This window comes from Nicotiana tabacum, chromosome 14 (genome assembly GCF_000715075.1).
Source record: "Nicotiana tabacum cultivar K326 chromosome 14, ASM71507v2, whole genome shotgun sequence".
Taxonomy (NCBI): domain Eukaryota; kingdom Viridiplantae; phylum Streptophyta; class Magnoliopsida; order Solanales; family Solanaceae; genus Nicotiana; species Nicotiana tabacum.
Genome location: NC_134093.1, coordinates 21,760,997 through 21,777,396, shown reverse-complemented (window position 1 = coordinate 21,777,396; position 16,400 = coordinate 21,760,997). Strand labels below are relative to the sequence as shown.

The following is a 16,400-nucleotide window of genomic DNA, read 5'->3' as shown; positions in this document are numbered from 1 at the left end:
CTGGGCAATATTATCCTACTATTTCTAACTGTTTAGTTTATATTGCAGAACTTGCAAATTTGTTTGATCATTTTTCAGATGGTGGGGAAATTTTTTAACTTGCTATTGATTCCATGAGAAAAAAGTTTAAAAAATATTTTTTCCTTATTCTCCCTATTTATGGTATTGCTGCATTGTTAAATCCTACTATGAAATTAGGAGGTCCTCAATTTTGGTATGAAACTGTTTATAATGGTTTAGCACTTGAAGATGAGGAGTTGTCTAAACTTCCGAACGCAATAGCCTCAATTAAAATAAATGTTCAAACTATTTATAATGCTTATCAAGTTGCATTAGATCATGCTAGACCAAATGTTCCAACTCCTTCTTCTTCTAGTTCTCAATCATCTAAAAGAACTGCGGGAGTAAGAGCACTTAGTGCTTGGGCAGGGTTCAAGGGTTCTCAAGGTTCTAGTACTAGTGATTTTTCACAACTAAATGAGCTTGAAGTTTATTTGTCACAGGGAATTGAGGAAGTGAATTCCGACGGCTCCTTTAATATTTTGGAATGGTGGAAGGACAAAGAAAAATACTTTCCGATTCTTTCAAGGATGGTCCGAGATATTTTAACTATTCAAGCTTCAACAGTGGCATCAGAGAGCGCTTTCAGTCAAGCAAGACTTCAACTCGGTGATTATAGAGCGTCTATGAGGGAGAGCTTGGAAAAATCAGTACTTTTTAGAGATTGGATCCGTTCGGAAAGAAGAAATTTTGGACTTGCTGAATCACAACTAGAGGTAGACAAAGCTTACGAAGAAATGCTAGCTGAACTTGCGGAGGATGATGCTTCGCCTGGAAGCGGTGATGACCAAGCTTCATTTCCGCCGCCACCAACGGAAATTCCTCCGGACCTTGAAGGATTTATAAATTTTGTAAGAGATACCATGTAAATTAATATGTAACTTGTATTTTGGAACATCTTGATTAGTTTCTTTTTCTTCTCAATGGTGGTATTAGCACCTTGTTGTGCTCATTCCATAAGGGGGAGGAAGACTAAGAAAGATATTGCCATGATTTTTAATGCTATAATAAAAATATAACGCATTGATTTGAATATCTCTTTACAATATTTTTGTCTTTTTATATATCTTAAGCTATACATATAGTATAATATAGTATAGTATAGTATAGTGTGTGTGTATATATATATATATATATATACAACTTAAGATATATAAGCTATATTCGATATACTATATATATATATATATATATATATATATATATAAGCTTATATTTATACTATACTATAGTCTATACTATATATACATCTCATAAGATATATAAGCTATATTCGATATACATATATATATATATATATATATATATATATATATATATATATATATATATATATATATATATAGCCTATATATATACTATCGAATACGGCTTATATACTATAGTATAGTATAGTATAGTATATATATACTATATATACAACTTAAGATATATAAACTATATTCGATATACTATATATACATCTTAAGATATACTATATATACTATACTATACTATATATACATCTTAAGATATACTATATATACATAGTATACTAGATATACTAGATATATATATAGTAGATATACATGTATATATAGTATATCTTAAGATGTATATATAGTATATAAATCGAATATAGCTTATATATAGTAAGATGTATATATATTATAGTATAGTATAGTATACATATAAGCTTATATTTATACTATACTATAGTCTATACTATATATACATCTCATAAGATATATAAACTATATTCGATATATATATATGTATATCGAATATATCGAATATAGCTTATATATCTTAAGTTGTATATATAGTATATACTATACTATACTATAATATATATACATCTTACTATATATATTATATATATCTTAAGATGTATACTATCGAATATGACTTATATACTATGTATATATAGTATAGTGTGTGTATATATAAGATGTATATATAGTATAGTGTGTGTGTGTGTGTGTATATATATATCTTAAGATGTATATATACACTATAATATACTATAATATATATACATAGTTTATAAGTCATATTCGATAGTATACATCTTAAGATATACTATATATACATCTTACTATATATATATATATATATATATATCTTATATATCTTAAGATGTATATATATCTTAAGATCTACTATACTATACTATATATATATAGTATATCTTAAGATGTATATATAGTATATTTTAAGATGTATACTATGTATATATAATATAGTATATATATATTTTAAGATGTATATATAGTATATAAATCGAATATAGCTTATATATCTTTATTACTATTTTTTTCTCTAACTTCTATAAAATAAAAAATAAAAAAAAATACAAAGCTTCTGTTGGGCCCGTTTAGGACCGTTTAGGCTCGGGACCGGCCCACTTAACTCGGGACCATTAGTTCGTGGTCCCGATCCCGAGCCGGTTCCAGCAATAAGCCCGCGAAGCCCGGAACCGTTTAGGATCGGACCGCATAGGACCGGCCCACTTGCCACCCTTAGCGTACACTAAGAATACATTACTTAATTTGGGTTAGACTGTCTTAGAACGTGAATACAAGCACCACGAATATAAAATGATCAAACTAACTTTTTAAGGCAGGTTTAGCTTATAGCTGACAGAAAGTAGTTGATAAGTATAAAATATATTTTCAAAATGTTGCAACTAACTTTATAGATAACCAGTTATGTGTTGGGAGATAGAAGTATTATAAGTAGTTTATGTGTTTAATTAGTTAAAATGACTGAAATAAAGCACTTAAAGATATTTACACAAAATATAAACTAAAAACTTTCTTTAAATGGAAGAGGACAAATGGTAGAAGTAGAACGTTTATCGAGTGATGAGTTTATTTTGGGAATGGTATATCGTGGATTATAAAATACCGAAAGTGTAAATAATCTAAAATGCTTATAATTAATTAGACTCGCTTATAGACTTATGCAAACACCCACTTGATTTTTATGACACAATAATAACAACGACAACAATGATACCTTAGGTCCAAATAAAATTGGATCGATGATACAAATCCTAACTTTTTTTTAAAGCTCAGCTCATACCTAAAATAAAATAAGAGTAATAGTGAAAATAAGTTAGGGTGTGTTTGGTATGAAGGAAAATATTTTTCGAAAAATTTTTCCAATTTTTTCATGTTTGGTTGGCTTAAATGTTTTGGAAAACATTTTCCTCCAATTGGAGAAAAATGTTTTTCCTATCAAAAGAAGGGAAAATATTTTTCAAAACTCCTTTTCAACCTTCTCCACCCTATTCTTCATCCCCGCCAAGCGATTTTCTCTCATTTTATCTCTCAAGATATGACCAAACCATTTCAAGCGATTTTCTCTCATTTTATCCTCAATGTGTACTATTTGCATCTTCTAGCGAATATGATACTTGATTTTTATGGCACATGTCGTGAAAAATAATCGTTAAGTTCCAGGGGAGAAGGGGGGAAGTAACAAGAGTACACATTATTTTCATTTTTATCAAAACGAGAGGGAGAGCTTACAAGATTTTGAACATAACTATTAAAATTGATTTCAAAAAATGAAAAAAAAAAAAGGAAGTTTACAAGTAAAACTGTTAATATCATATATTGTCAAGTACAAGGTTTGATTTTTACTGAATTCGATTATTTCTTTTTCCCTAAACTCGTGGCCTCCACAGGATATTTTACTAACAAAAGTAACACGCAATTACAATAATTTGTATCCCCGAAAAGTCGTTGTGTCCATATTTTCTTTTTCATGATTTCATTTCCTGCCCATGACAAAAATATGTTAACAAATATACGATGTGTAAATTCCCTTTTCAGGGTAGAACCTAGAGTTTGAGAAACCACTTAATAAATCTTGCAACATGCAAATTACGTTTTGTAAAAAAATATTTTTAATAAAAGTTACTCTTCAAAATGGAAGAATAAAAAATTTAAGAAAATTTTGAAGACGATAAGAAAGAAAGATTGTCAAAATAAAGGAGACAAGTGAAGACTTTGCCAAAGCAAGAAGAAAATCTTAAAATAACTCCAAAAAAGATCTTTATAATTGAAAGGTAGAATTGTCAAAGCATGCAGACAATAATGACCTCTAGTAGTTATTTATTTATTTTTTATCTCCTTGAATTGTAAATTTAACCTTCTGTTATTCATAAATTTCGAATCTTATCTATCCATCAAAAGGATAATTATTTGCTATGTGTCATTTTCCTCTGGACTCAGGAGAAGCAATGAGCAACATGATTTTCCTTTATTTCTTTGTTATTTTTATTTTCTTCCTTTCTAAATTAAAACATAAATGTTTTCAAGTGGCTCATTTAAAGCTGACATTAGCTTCTTATCCAAGTTTTATTTCTGTTTTATGTTTAATTGTCTGCCAATAGTTTTATATAATCTTCGTGTCCAAATATGCATGACGGATCTTTATGTCTACTTCTCTCATATTTTATTTATGTTTTATTCTTAATTTACTGTCAATAGCCACTTCTAAGTCCGCTATATAAAATATATTCACAATTTACAATGTATTTAAAAATTAGCCAATTCACCCAAACTTAAGGACTAAGTATCCTGAATTTGGAAATTCAATTCAGGACTTAGTGTCTTAATTTTTAAGCTACTAATTTGAAACTCAGGACTAAGTGTCCTGAATTTCTGAACTAGTAATTTAAAATTCAGAACATAAGATTCGAACGTCTGGACATAATTTTCTAACTTTAGAATTCGATGTCATGAAGTTTGAACTTTGAGGTTTAAACTCTAGGACGTCGTGTCCTGAAGTTTGAGCGAAACTGGCTAATCTTTAAATACATTATAAACTGTAGATATATTTTAAACATGCTTAAAAGTGACTGCTTGGTAGGTAGCCATTCTAGAGGGCTGTTATTTAAAAATTAGCCCGTGTGTCATGAATTTTAGTTTTTCCGTTCAACTTTTCAGGACATAAAATCATGAAGTTAAGATTTTTAGTTTAAATTTTCGGTTAAATCTTAAATAGCAATCCTAAAAATTGCTATTTGCGTATTTCCCCCCTTTATTAAATCATAGTGTCCAAAAAAACTACATCACATAAAAACCGAAAGCAAATAATTCGTAAAACTACTAGTGAAACGCACTAGAGTTTTCCTTTTTGGTTGATAACCCATCGGAGGTGGCTGAATTTTACAAATAAGAAGTAGAAACAAAATGAATAAAAATGGAAGGGAACTAGGCTAAAGCCCTTTTAAAAATTAGTAGAGCTAGAGAGAAAAATGAGATATTATTAATTATGTAAATAAAAATGTGGATGCATGTTTACGTTCAAATTTTCGTATCTGAGTCTCAGCCGTCATCTTAATTAATCTTGATCTTCTGAGAACTTCTCACATTATTCGAGAACATAATATCATCAAACAATAATACTAATATCAACAAGTTCGGGATTTTCTGGGAACGTTTCACATAATTCGAGAACATATTATCACCCTTTCTATGCAAATTGAAAGTTGAATTTGTCTTCTAAACTTGGTAAGCATAATCCAACCAATAAAAATAATAATAGAAAACTTTAAATATCAAGCCCCTTGTTAGCTAAATTTTCTTATAAGACGACGAAGCATCACAAGATGGAAGAAGCTACCTTAAGAGTTGCGCAACAATTTTAACTTTTCCTTGTTCAATTCGAGACATGGTCACCTATAAAATATGAAAAACAAAAAAATATTGTATCTAATGTTCAATGAGAAAGAGATGTGGACCATAAGTTAGCCAAACGCAAATAAAAAAATCTAAGTATATAACCAAAAAGTTTATCAAAAAATATATTGGACATTTAACTGTGTGGAATATAACATGTTTGCAACTTGTCCTATTCTCGCAAGTTGATGTTTTACGAAAGGGTCAATAAGACAAGATAATCGACTTGAAGCGCGGAAATAAAATTGTAAGGAAATTTGTATAGCTAATGGTCTAAATTGTAATTTCATTTTTTGAAATAAATAAACACATACAAAGAAAACTTTTTACCTTGAGAAATACATTCAAGAATTTGACATGAGAATGAAGTTCCTCTTGAACATCTTACTGAGTATTGCTTCTATTGATGAATATCAAACTAAGCAAAATCAAAAGTGTAACGCTGCAAGAGCTTGCCCCTTTTAACTTGAGCTGTAACTACAAAATTTTGCTGATTGATCTACAGTTTCACTAATTTAGTCGCGGATGCTTATATGAGCATTGAGAATCTATACCTGCGTTCCACTGGGCTCCCGACAGGATAGATGAAGAATTACTCTGGATCTTCTTCTCTTTTTTTTACAAATCAATCCTACTCTTTTCCTGCTTGAAGCTTTTTCTTCTGTTTTCGCCGTTGTTCACGCAAACCTGTAAAACGGGAACAGGGCAAAAATAATGAGAATTAAGGTCAGAAGATTAAGGAAAATAAAAGACGTCAATAATAATTCTCAGAGGGAAATACGTTTTTTGGTTTCTTTTCTCTTTCTCCTTAACTCGTTTACATCTTTCCGCTTTTCAGCAATTCCCTTCAAGTTGAAGTTAGCCTGCGAGTGTAAAAGTGGATATTAGGCCTGAGTTTAGGAATGAAAGCAGCACATACAGAATATGCAAGAACATAATTAACGACTGTATTGTTGAGAAAATTCAGTAAACAACTACCTGTGGACCAGCACTTCTAAGTGCTTGGAGAGGCTCGACACAATCTTGACCAATAACCATCAACTTCTTCGTTTTAACATCTCCAGAATTATTTGGATTTTTCTGCTTAGCTAATTCCTCCAGTTGGTGCTGAAGGAGAGGTGAAACACCAGCCTGAAAAGAAACACAAAACCTATAAACTCACACACGAAGAGATGCAGGCGTCTCTAGATTAGAGCCATCAACCCCCCCCCCCCCCCAAGATAATGATTATGTTTTTCCACTACTTGAACTACAGTTACCATCATACTCGGTTATTCAGCAAAGAAAATCACACCTACCTTTTTTTAAAAATAATAAGTAGCTTGGAAAAGAATTTTTCCTGGACAAGTAGCTTAGAAAGAAATAATAGACAGTATATTTGTCTCATATCATCTTTTAGTTAAGAGAAGTGACGGGCTCTTTTCTGTTCCACTAAGCTTATATATGGAAGCATCGTGACGGGAGAAAAAAAAAGTAATTTCAGGAAACAACACATCCCCCCTCCCAAAAAAAAAAAAAGGGGGGGGGGGGGGGGGGGCACCCAAGAAAGAGAGTGAAAACTATTTGGAATAGAGGGTAAGGTGTCTGTTCTTCAATTTCAGTGGACATCCAGAGTTGAAGTCTTGTAACCAAGCAGAAAGATGATCAAACCACACCCTAAAGTATCGTCATATGGGATAAGCAACATATAAAGAGACAGAGAGAGAACTAACCCCAGCCAAGTAGCGTTTTGAAAATGTTTTAGGTTGCAATGGCCGTGAAAGAAGAATTTTGAGCTCCTGCAGTTTCAAATAAAAAGTTCAATATTATCAAAACATACATAAGACATAAGCGCAATGTGGTCCAGCCCTTCTCCGGACCCTGCACATAGCGGGACCTTAGTGCACTAGACTACGCTTTTTTAGATAAAAATATCAGAAATTTCATAATCAGAATGACCCCTTGTAGCTTGTTTAGTTGAGCAGACGTGGCTTTCTTTCGCTTATGGTTGTTCACCCTTTCCTCCTCACTATCATTATCTTCCAAAACTAGTCCCATTGATTCAGCATTTCGCTGAAGCCAATTGTTCTTGGCCTTGTCCTGAAAAAGGGAAATTAACGATGAACCAAATGTATAAATCTGAACTCATGTTACAAGCAGGAAACAGATGAAACAATATTCTGGAACTTTAAAATTAAGTTACTAGCCGGATACAGAGAAAATTTTGCTAAACAGGTTTTTTTTTCCCTAATTGTGAACCCCATCTATTAAATAGTAAGAATTCGCAAAGCACCCCTCCCCCCCCAAAAAAAAATCCTACCCAGGGGCGGGGCCCATCAGTGGCGCTTTCCCACTTTGCTATGGTGACCCGAAATCCCAACCATAAGGTTAGAGGTGGAGGGTCCTTACCAAAGCTATCCCTCTTTTTGCTTTTTGGTTGATGTAAACAAGTTAGTGAACACTTCTTTGTAAGGAAGAACCAACAAGGGTAGAAGTTTTCATAGTAAAAGAATTAAGAATGAAGAATTAAGAGTGTTATTTGTCTCCTAACTATTATGGTATGTCCCAAAAGAAAGTAAATGTATTTCACTGCACTCTAGCAAAAAAATCCTTCTTTTGAAGCCTCTATGGGAATTTAAAGTAGAATGCAACGCAATAAGATTCCTAAAAGGAAAATACCATGTTAATTTGTCCCAAAAGAAAAAGATAAAAGATAAACCAATGAGGTAGAAGTTTAAATTAAGTTTGCTGGATTCTTAGCAAAACAATTATAAAGGAAGAATATTAGTGTCTAATTAATTTGGTGGAGTATTTCCTAAAGGAAAAAATTACATATTTTCTGAGCATAATATCCTCCAACGCTAGCCATTCTATGAAAATTCAAAACAGTATGCAACCATGCTGGTATGTCCAAAAAAAATAGGAAAATGCATCTGAAGTGTAAATTAAAGTGCATTATAATCATCAGGAGTTAGATTGGTCACACATACTCGTGACAACGACATCGTAAGAAGCATTTAACACCAAAAGATATATGGACCGGAAAATCACCTGAGAGTCCTTTCGCGAAATCTTGTCTATTTGACGTGCAAGGGATAATCGCTTCATAACTTCTGGCATGTATGACATTTCTAAAGGAAATCGCTGAAAGTTTTCCTGGAAAATACAACATTATTCATTAGTGCAAAATAACACAAAGAGTTGCTACTCTAATAGCGCTCTCTCCAAAGTATAAATGTAAAGACAGGAGGGAGACAAATTATATTCCTTGAAATGGGTGTCAATCAAGCTAAGCATATAGCTACAGTTAACCAACAGAAAAAGATAGAAGCAAGAAACTGTAAAACGACGGAACAAGAGAAGCAGCAGAAGTAGTCTGCTTAGAGAAACATAATGTCACTATTTCATCTAATCATTTTGTAAAATAATCATAAAAATTAAAAACCAATTCTAAGTTGCATATGCTAAAAAATCTATACTTAATCGAGTTTACTTCCAAACTGAATGGTTTCCTCTCTCACGATGTACACCACTCAAAGCCAACACTTAGTATAGTTATTCTTTCATTTACAGAGGATATGTATCGATTTGATGAGTATCTGCTCCTTCCAATGGCTATTCAAAGATTACCTTCGAAAATGACTTGCATAAAGCAGCAAACTTTGACGTATCATTTGGTGTGATTAGAGCAATGCTACACCCATCAGAATGAGCCCTAGCGGTTCTTCCACTTCTATGAACGTAAACCTGCACAATAATTTTCATTGATTGAAATTGCAAACTTTTAACAAGCTATCAATAAGAAGGCACATTACAAACTTACTTCAGCTGAATGTGGTAGCTGATAGTGAATGACTGTTCGAACACCAGGAATATCCAGTCCTCTGGCTGCAACATCTGTAGCAATGAGTATACCATGCTCGTTTGTCCGAAACCGGTCAATTGCCTGCATTGAACAGAATGGCTAAGAAAAAAAGGCAGCAGAACATCGTGTAAAATACATGTTTAGTATTCAGTGTTCATGAAAAAGTAGGAGAGCAATTGATGTGATGATCGGAAAGAGGAACAAAATAACATATTTTCTCTTCTCAATTGGAGAATGAAACAATCTCATAGCAAGCGAATACATTGTCAAGACTGCAGATAGCAGGTTGTGATGCCTTTTTAGCGAGACAAAAAGAAAAACTGGTAACATAGGCACAACGATACAGCAACACGGATATCCCAGTTTTAGCACAATAAGGACTAGCAATCCATATTAACCTGATAACAATGTCTTAGCTTATTCCTGGTTTATTTTTGCTGATCGATATACAGATTCGCTATTGATTTTTATTAACTTGAATCATTTGATTTAGATTGATTTGATTCGATTCAAATAATCGCTGTAACTTGGCATAGATTAGGAGATTTTGATTCCACCAAATCAGCAACTTGACCAAGTTTAGTGAATAATCAAGCTTTCCCATTATTTCTCACTCTTTTCTCCCAGTCCTCGGTACAGATCCACGGAAGAACATACTCACTGGAAAAGCTATAGAGTCTTTGAAAAGCTACAGTGGTTGCCGAACTAAGTCACACTGACTACCAGAACCCTAGCTCTAATCATATGTCAACTTCTAGACCTCACCACCGCTCCAGGAAACTTGCAGTGCCCTGACAGCCCCATCTCCCATAACTCATCACCAGAAGCCTTCGCTGATCGCCATGCGCCATCAACCTCACCAGACCCGAAGTCATGTGCCAACGGCCTCTCTCGTGGGGTCTTTCACTTGACGACTTGCACGAGGTAGGTGAAGCCACTACACTGCACACCATTCTCTACTTCCTACTCTTCCTTCCCCAAACTTATCAGAAGAAACATTAGCTCTCACGATGTCAATTCCAGATGTAGCCCCATTAGCTCTCACGAGGGATTTTCTTTTTTGGAAGGAGGAAAATGAGAGCTTTTGAAGGAGTGGAAAATGGAAATGAGTTTGTACATCTGAGGAATAGACTCCGATATTGGTTACCTTTTTGTGCATCAACGAGGTCCCCATTTGTATAGATAATTTGGTGTATTTTTCGTCAAGGATCATAGTTTGTGTAGGTTCTCTGCACAAACTGCTAGTATATGGCAGTTGGTCCCAAATCAATAAAATTGTTACTTTATCCAAAAATATATTGCATTTTCCAATTCCGATTTTCTAACTAATTTGAGAGCAGATCTTTGGTGTACCAATCAAAAGACACTAGTCCAAACATGTCCTGCTTTTCTCCGCAAAAGATTTTAGCCAGTCAATTTCAAAGTAATGACCAAGGAGCATAACCTAATATGGAAAAGAAATCATGAAAGTGACCTTAAGTCGGGCTCTCTGCTGCATCTGGGCATGAAGTGTCCAAATATTGACGCCAAGGATGCGCAAGAGGGAGGAGATATGGCGTAAAGCTGCAATGGACGTACAAAAGACAATTGTCCGGCCTTGCCCGTGAACACTCAAGATGTAATATAAATAACCATCTTTATCTTCTTCGCTACAGCTGCAACCCATCAATGGACAATCAATTTCATACCAGGTTAGCATGCATGGTGAAAATAAGTATGCATTTACAGCAGCAGAATATGCACAATGCTATAAAACTATAAAAACAAAGGAAAATTATCTCAGACGAAATATATAAAAAGTTTGCAAATTTTGGCCAATGATAAAACTTCACCAGCACATAAGCATAAACAATCATTGAAAACATGTTCAGAGAGCTGAGTTGATGTTAGGTCAATGTCGGTAAAGTTGGACAAATTATTTTCAATAAAGAAAACAAGAAATACCGACTTACTCTATAAACGATTCCTCGAGCTTGTTTGCTAGAATTGATGCATTGGTCAGATCAATTATTGCAGCATCTGCCCTCATTCCTGCTCTCTCAGAAAGAGTTTCTATTGAATTCAACTCATCGTTTGCTTTTGATTTTTGTGATCCGCGCTTTAACTTCTTCCTGAAATCAGCAGACAAAGCAATGGTAGCAGAAAACACAAATGTTTGCCTTTTCTTTCTTTGGACACTGGAAACTGTTTCACAATTATGTGTTTTCTGCGAATCGCCATCAGTTGATTTACTAGCCATAGGAAGCATGTCAACTATAGACTGCAACTCATGGAAATGGCCATTTTCTATCATGCGATCCGCCTCGTCCAGCACAAAAAACGACAGTGAGTGTAACTGCAGAAGCAAAAAGAAACTAATATCATCCATTCTATAGAAAGAATAGAAACATGACAATGCATGTTTTGCCCTACCAACAACAAATGTGGAATAACTGGCAAGGACCATTAAGATTATCAGGTTTCACGAGACTTGACGGCCATAATTGACGGACAGTTAGTCTTAAGGACCACAAACCCTCAGTTTGAAGTTGTCCACACTTTTGCAATTATTAAGCAAACCAATTAATCTATACACCCAGTAAACAACCTTATTAGTATCCACATTCTACATTAGAGTTAAACCCCAACCAGTTTCAAAAGGGTTGTTTTTGAGGGGTGCGGAAACAGAAATAATTTTTATGAAAATAAAAGGCCATACAAAAATTTATTTCATAGAGTAAGAGGCACATTCAACTCTCTCTATCCTTTGCCTGCTTAGCCAACTGATAATTCTCTTATTTCTTTTTTCTCTTTCCATTTTCCTTTAGGCTGGGGAAGAAAGGAGGGAGGTTAGGAGTCGACTCGTGACAGAAGCCTGTTACATGTCATAAATTGCTACTAACCTCCACAAGATGAATTTCACCACCAGACATAAGTTCCCAGAGCCTCCCTGGAGTTCCAACAACAATTTCAGGCCTTGTTCTCAAAAGTCTTTCCTGCTTTTCACTTGACATTCCACCAACAATAGGGACAACCCTAAAATTGGAATGTCTTGCTGCTTCCTTCAAATGATCGGTGACCTGGAGCGAAGGAATTATTAAAAGATTAAAGGAAAAAAGGATAGAACAAGAAAGTGCAGATGAGAAGCCCCTCAGAATGGGCAATCAAAATGAGTTGTAGTGAACTAACCCACCAAGTCTAAACAGATAGATAGCACAGGCCAAGCAACATTATTGAATAACAAAAGGAAAAGCCAAGTGCATTAATAAGGACTGCAATGTAAATAAAGCATGAGGTCCACATTCCATTTTGAAGGATTTAAAACAGGAAAGTAACAGCAAATAGGAACACAGAAACTTAATGTGATACACCATTCTACTTGAGTTGAGCACATATCTTCTTATATCTCTATTTTTGTTCCCCTAGTGTTGATCGGTCAAGGGGGACAGGGACAAAATATCCTGAACTTAGTGCACCTCAGAGTAAGCCTCAGCATTAATACAATTTTATTTCTGTGACACCACCGCCGTCATCTGATGAAAGAAGATTTCCTTGGTGATTACTTGGCAATGCTTTTCTACTACCATACATATTTTGAACAAACATTTAGGGCAAGAAACATACATACCTATATATATGTATGTTTATATGTGGAGAAAACGACAAAAAAGATCCCTTATGTTTGGGGTAGGTGCAAAATAATCCCTTAAATATACCACTAAGCAGTTTCATCCTTTAAGTTTGCCAACAGTAAGCAGTTTTGGTCTCCCTCAAATATTTAACAGACTCTGGTTGTTATGTTTAACTGGAACTGTGAAAAAAGAAAAGATTCATGTACAAACATCACTTATCAGAAGAATCTTAAATAACAAACTTATGACAGATCCTCATACTACGTTGTTTAGAACAAGGCCTAAACAGCTGACAAAATATCAGCTTATTATTTTGAAATAATAAAGGAAAACAAGTTGTAAAATGAGAATTATCATACCTGAAGGGCGAGCTCTCTTGTAGGAGTAATAATTAGAGCACGGAGAAGACCTGTCGGAGCGACTTTTTCATCCATCTCTCCATTTTCTGTAAGCTGCCTTTCGGCCTTTTCTCGTTCCTCAAGCAGACGTTGAAGAATGGGCAGGCCAAAAGCTAGTGTTTTCCCTGATCCTGTCTCCGCAGCACCCACAACATCCTGGCACACAAACCAAGAGGCATAAATATCATTGAATATGACATTATCTCCAGCGAAATACTTTGAGTTTTATCACATAGCCGACCTTTCCTTGGTGAGCAGCTGCTGGAATACACATTTTCTGTATTGGTGTGGGTTCTTTGAACTTGAGTGCATATATTGATTTCATGAGCAGGGGATGAAGTCTCAGTTCATTCCATGCATAATATTCAGTTTCATCTACTGAATCCTGTTCTCGATCATCGTTTTCATCAGTGACTGTTTGAGTCAGATTTCAAAACCATAATTAATGCCAAACCAGAAGAGAAGTCTTTGATGTGACATCATGTTACAATGATAAAATCAATAGATGACGCACTAGACAGTCACTCTGAAAGATTAATTAACAATACTCTCGACTTACACCAGTTTATTGTCCAATAAGAATGGATTGGTCTACTCCAAACGCAAGTTAAGTAGTTAATGTTACCAATACATAAAAAAAGTTGAATGGAAATAGGTAAAAAAGCTTCTACTGGAATTTTTAAAAGGACTTGTAAAAATAGAAATATAGGAAAGTGTGCCTCTCTTTTTTCTTCATCGTTTTTCTTTAAATAATTAAAAGCATGATGAATGGCCAATACATTTAGCAAAAGACTCACATATTCTTCTGGCTCTGGCTTTTTGCATTTATCCAGCGTTCTCCCAACATTCAAGCAGAGGTAAAGTTTCTATTTTATAACCGAAATTGAATTAGACTGAAATAAAATCTATCACATAGACACATACAAAACCATTCGAGAACCCAAAACACAGAACTTTGCTTAGTAAAAAAGTAGGTCCAAATATTTTGTTTTGGAACAGGTAAAGTGGTAACAATAGGTCAAAATATTGATGCACCGCCAGTAAAATAACCAACAGCCAATGAAATTATCAAAAGGATACACAAATGTGATTAGCTGTTGTCTCTGCGTTGACCTTTGAACTTGAAGTTAAGTGACTGATATCAGAATTTTCTTTTTTCTTTTATTCGGATAAGGACTAGCATCAGAATTTCAGAAGTTATGAAAATATCCACAGGCGCAATGAACAAGTTAGCATTGAGTATTATACTAAAGTTGAAAAATGAGAAGCCTTTACAAAAAGGAAAATATCAGATTTTGATGCAGCACTAACCAGCTGATGACTCTTCATTTCCTTCAGCGTTATTTACAGCATCTTTATTGATCTTATCTTTCTTTTTCTTCTGCTTCTTCTTCTTGTTCTTCTTCTGTTTTGTGTCCTTTTCCACCTCCTCAATATCTTCTTTGCTCTCACCCTTAGCTTCATCATTCAATTCCTCATTCTTGGTATCTAATTTCTGTTTCTTCAGTGTTGTCTTCCCCTTTTTCTCACTTCCTCCACTTGGTTTGGCAATTTCTAAATTGTACTCTGATTCATCGATCTCTTCAAGAGATAGAAAACCTACACTCAAACACCAGAACCTGTATTAGTCCTTCGGACCAAAATTATTTTGTGCTCAACAATCCAAATCAACAAACAAACACAGGTTTTAACTAACAAAAGGGAAAAATCAAGAAAATACAATGAAGCTTAATGACTTAACACAAAAATAGCCAGAATTCAAGAAAGCTTACAAACCAAATAGTTATTGTTACATTAAGATTTGAAATCTCCTAGGATGTACAATTGTTTAAATAGCAAAAGTACCCTCAACAAAAGTTATTTTTTAGTAATAATTTCCAAAAGTAGAATAGGTGAAAAGATCAATCTTTTATCTCTGCCAAGAGAATACAACAACAATTATGCCTCAATCCCAAGCTAGTTGAGTTGGCGGTATGAATCCTCAATATCATAAATGCTCTATTCAGATACATAATATTGGCTAAAAATTCAATCGTTTAATATTTTCCAACAGAAAATATGCTAAAACTTAAATATTTTTATTTGTAGCTAAAAAATTCAACTTTATCCAATAAGAATTTGTATTAAACAGTGAGTTTTGTCTAAACCATAGGAAAACTTTCGAGTAAACTGATCCTAAAAGAAGTGAATGCAAAAAGGGGGAGAAACAAAGTGGCTTCCATCGAACTCGCTGGAGCCAATATAATTTAAATAATTATCTTTGCCAAGAATAAAACAGATAAAAATTCAATCTTTATATTATTGCTAAATGTTTAACTTTATTCAATAAGAATTTCTACCAAATAGTGGGTTTTCTCTAAAAACTATCAGAAATAATCAATACAACTGACACAACGCAAAGGGGAGAAACAGAGTGGCCTCTTTTAAATCATTTATCTTTGCCAATATGCTAAAATAGGCTAAAAGTTCAACTAAAAATCTAAATTTATACAATAAAAATTCAAAAATTGGGAGGAAAAAAGAAACCTCCTCCTTCGACGTCGTTAGAGCCAATGAGAAAGGAGAAAGCATCGTCCTCTTCGGATATTGTAGAGTTCCATGGCAGTGAGTTGATTCGTTCGAATTCTTCTGAGTCAACTCGGCTTCGTTTCTTTGATTTGTTTGGTCTCTTCTTATTTGAAGACTGAGAAGCCATTGCAAAGAAGGTTCAAATTTCTCTTACACGATGAAAAGGAAGACACGGGGCTTAAGGAGAATTTAGGGCTTTAGCCTTTTCAACATTTTCTTCAGTTTTCTCTTTCTTTTTTTCTTT

General features: G+C 33.9%; 1 protein-coding gene across 2 annotated transcripts; it reads right to left on the bottom strand.

Annotated features, from left to right (window-relative positions):
- Positions 1 to 6,009: 6,009 nt before the first annotated feature.
- LOC107826921 (DEAD-box ATP-dependent RNA helicase 13) lies at positions 6,010 to 16,400 on the bottom strand. Of its 2 annotated transcripts, none has more exons than XM_016653967.2 (15): positions 16,115 to 16,400; positions 14,900 to 15,187; positions 13,830 to 13,973; positions 13,550 to 13,744; positions 12,462 to 12,638; positions 11,532 to 11,914; positions 11,054 to 11,234; positions 9,538 to 9,660; positions 9,345 to 9,461; positions 8,766 to 8,870; positions 7,674 to 7,814; positions 7,448 to 7,513; positions 6,714 to 6,866; positions 6,517 to 6,598; positions 6,010 to 6,422 (listed from the first exon to the last, which is right to left on the bottom strand). In XM_016653967.2, the coding sequence occupies exons 2-15, from the start codon at positions 14,915 to 14,917 to the stop codon at positions 6,367 to 6,369; spliced, it is 1,941 nt and encodes a 646-aa protein (XP_016509453.1). In that variant the 5' UTR covers positions 14,918 to 15,187; positions 16,115 to 16,400; the 3' UTR covers positions 6,010 to 6,366. The 2 variants fall into 2 exon arrangements, with proteins under 2 accessions (XP_016509453.1, XP_016509451.1); XM_016653965.2 differs by having other exon boundaries at positions 13,830 to 14,002; positions 16,115 to 16,396.

Bases quoted from the DNA above. Each gene is read 5' to 3' on its own strand.
- LOC107826921 (XM_016653965.2), bottom strand. From the start codon at position 16,283: ATGGCTTCTCAGTCTTCAAATAAGAAGAGACCAAACAAATCAAAGAAA. The intron at 13,745-13,829 runs GTCGGCTATGTG...TTTGTGTGCCAG, and splicing joins CAGCTGCTCACCAAGGAAAG to GATGTTGTGGGTGCTGCGGA. The intron at 7,815-8,765 runs GTGATTTTCCGG...TCCCTTTTTCAG, and splicing joins TTTCGCGAAAGGACTCTCAG to GACAAGGCCAAGAACAATTG.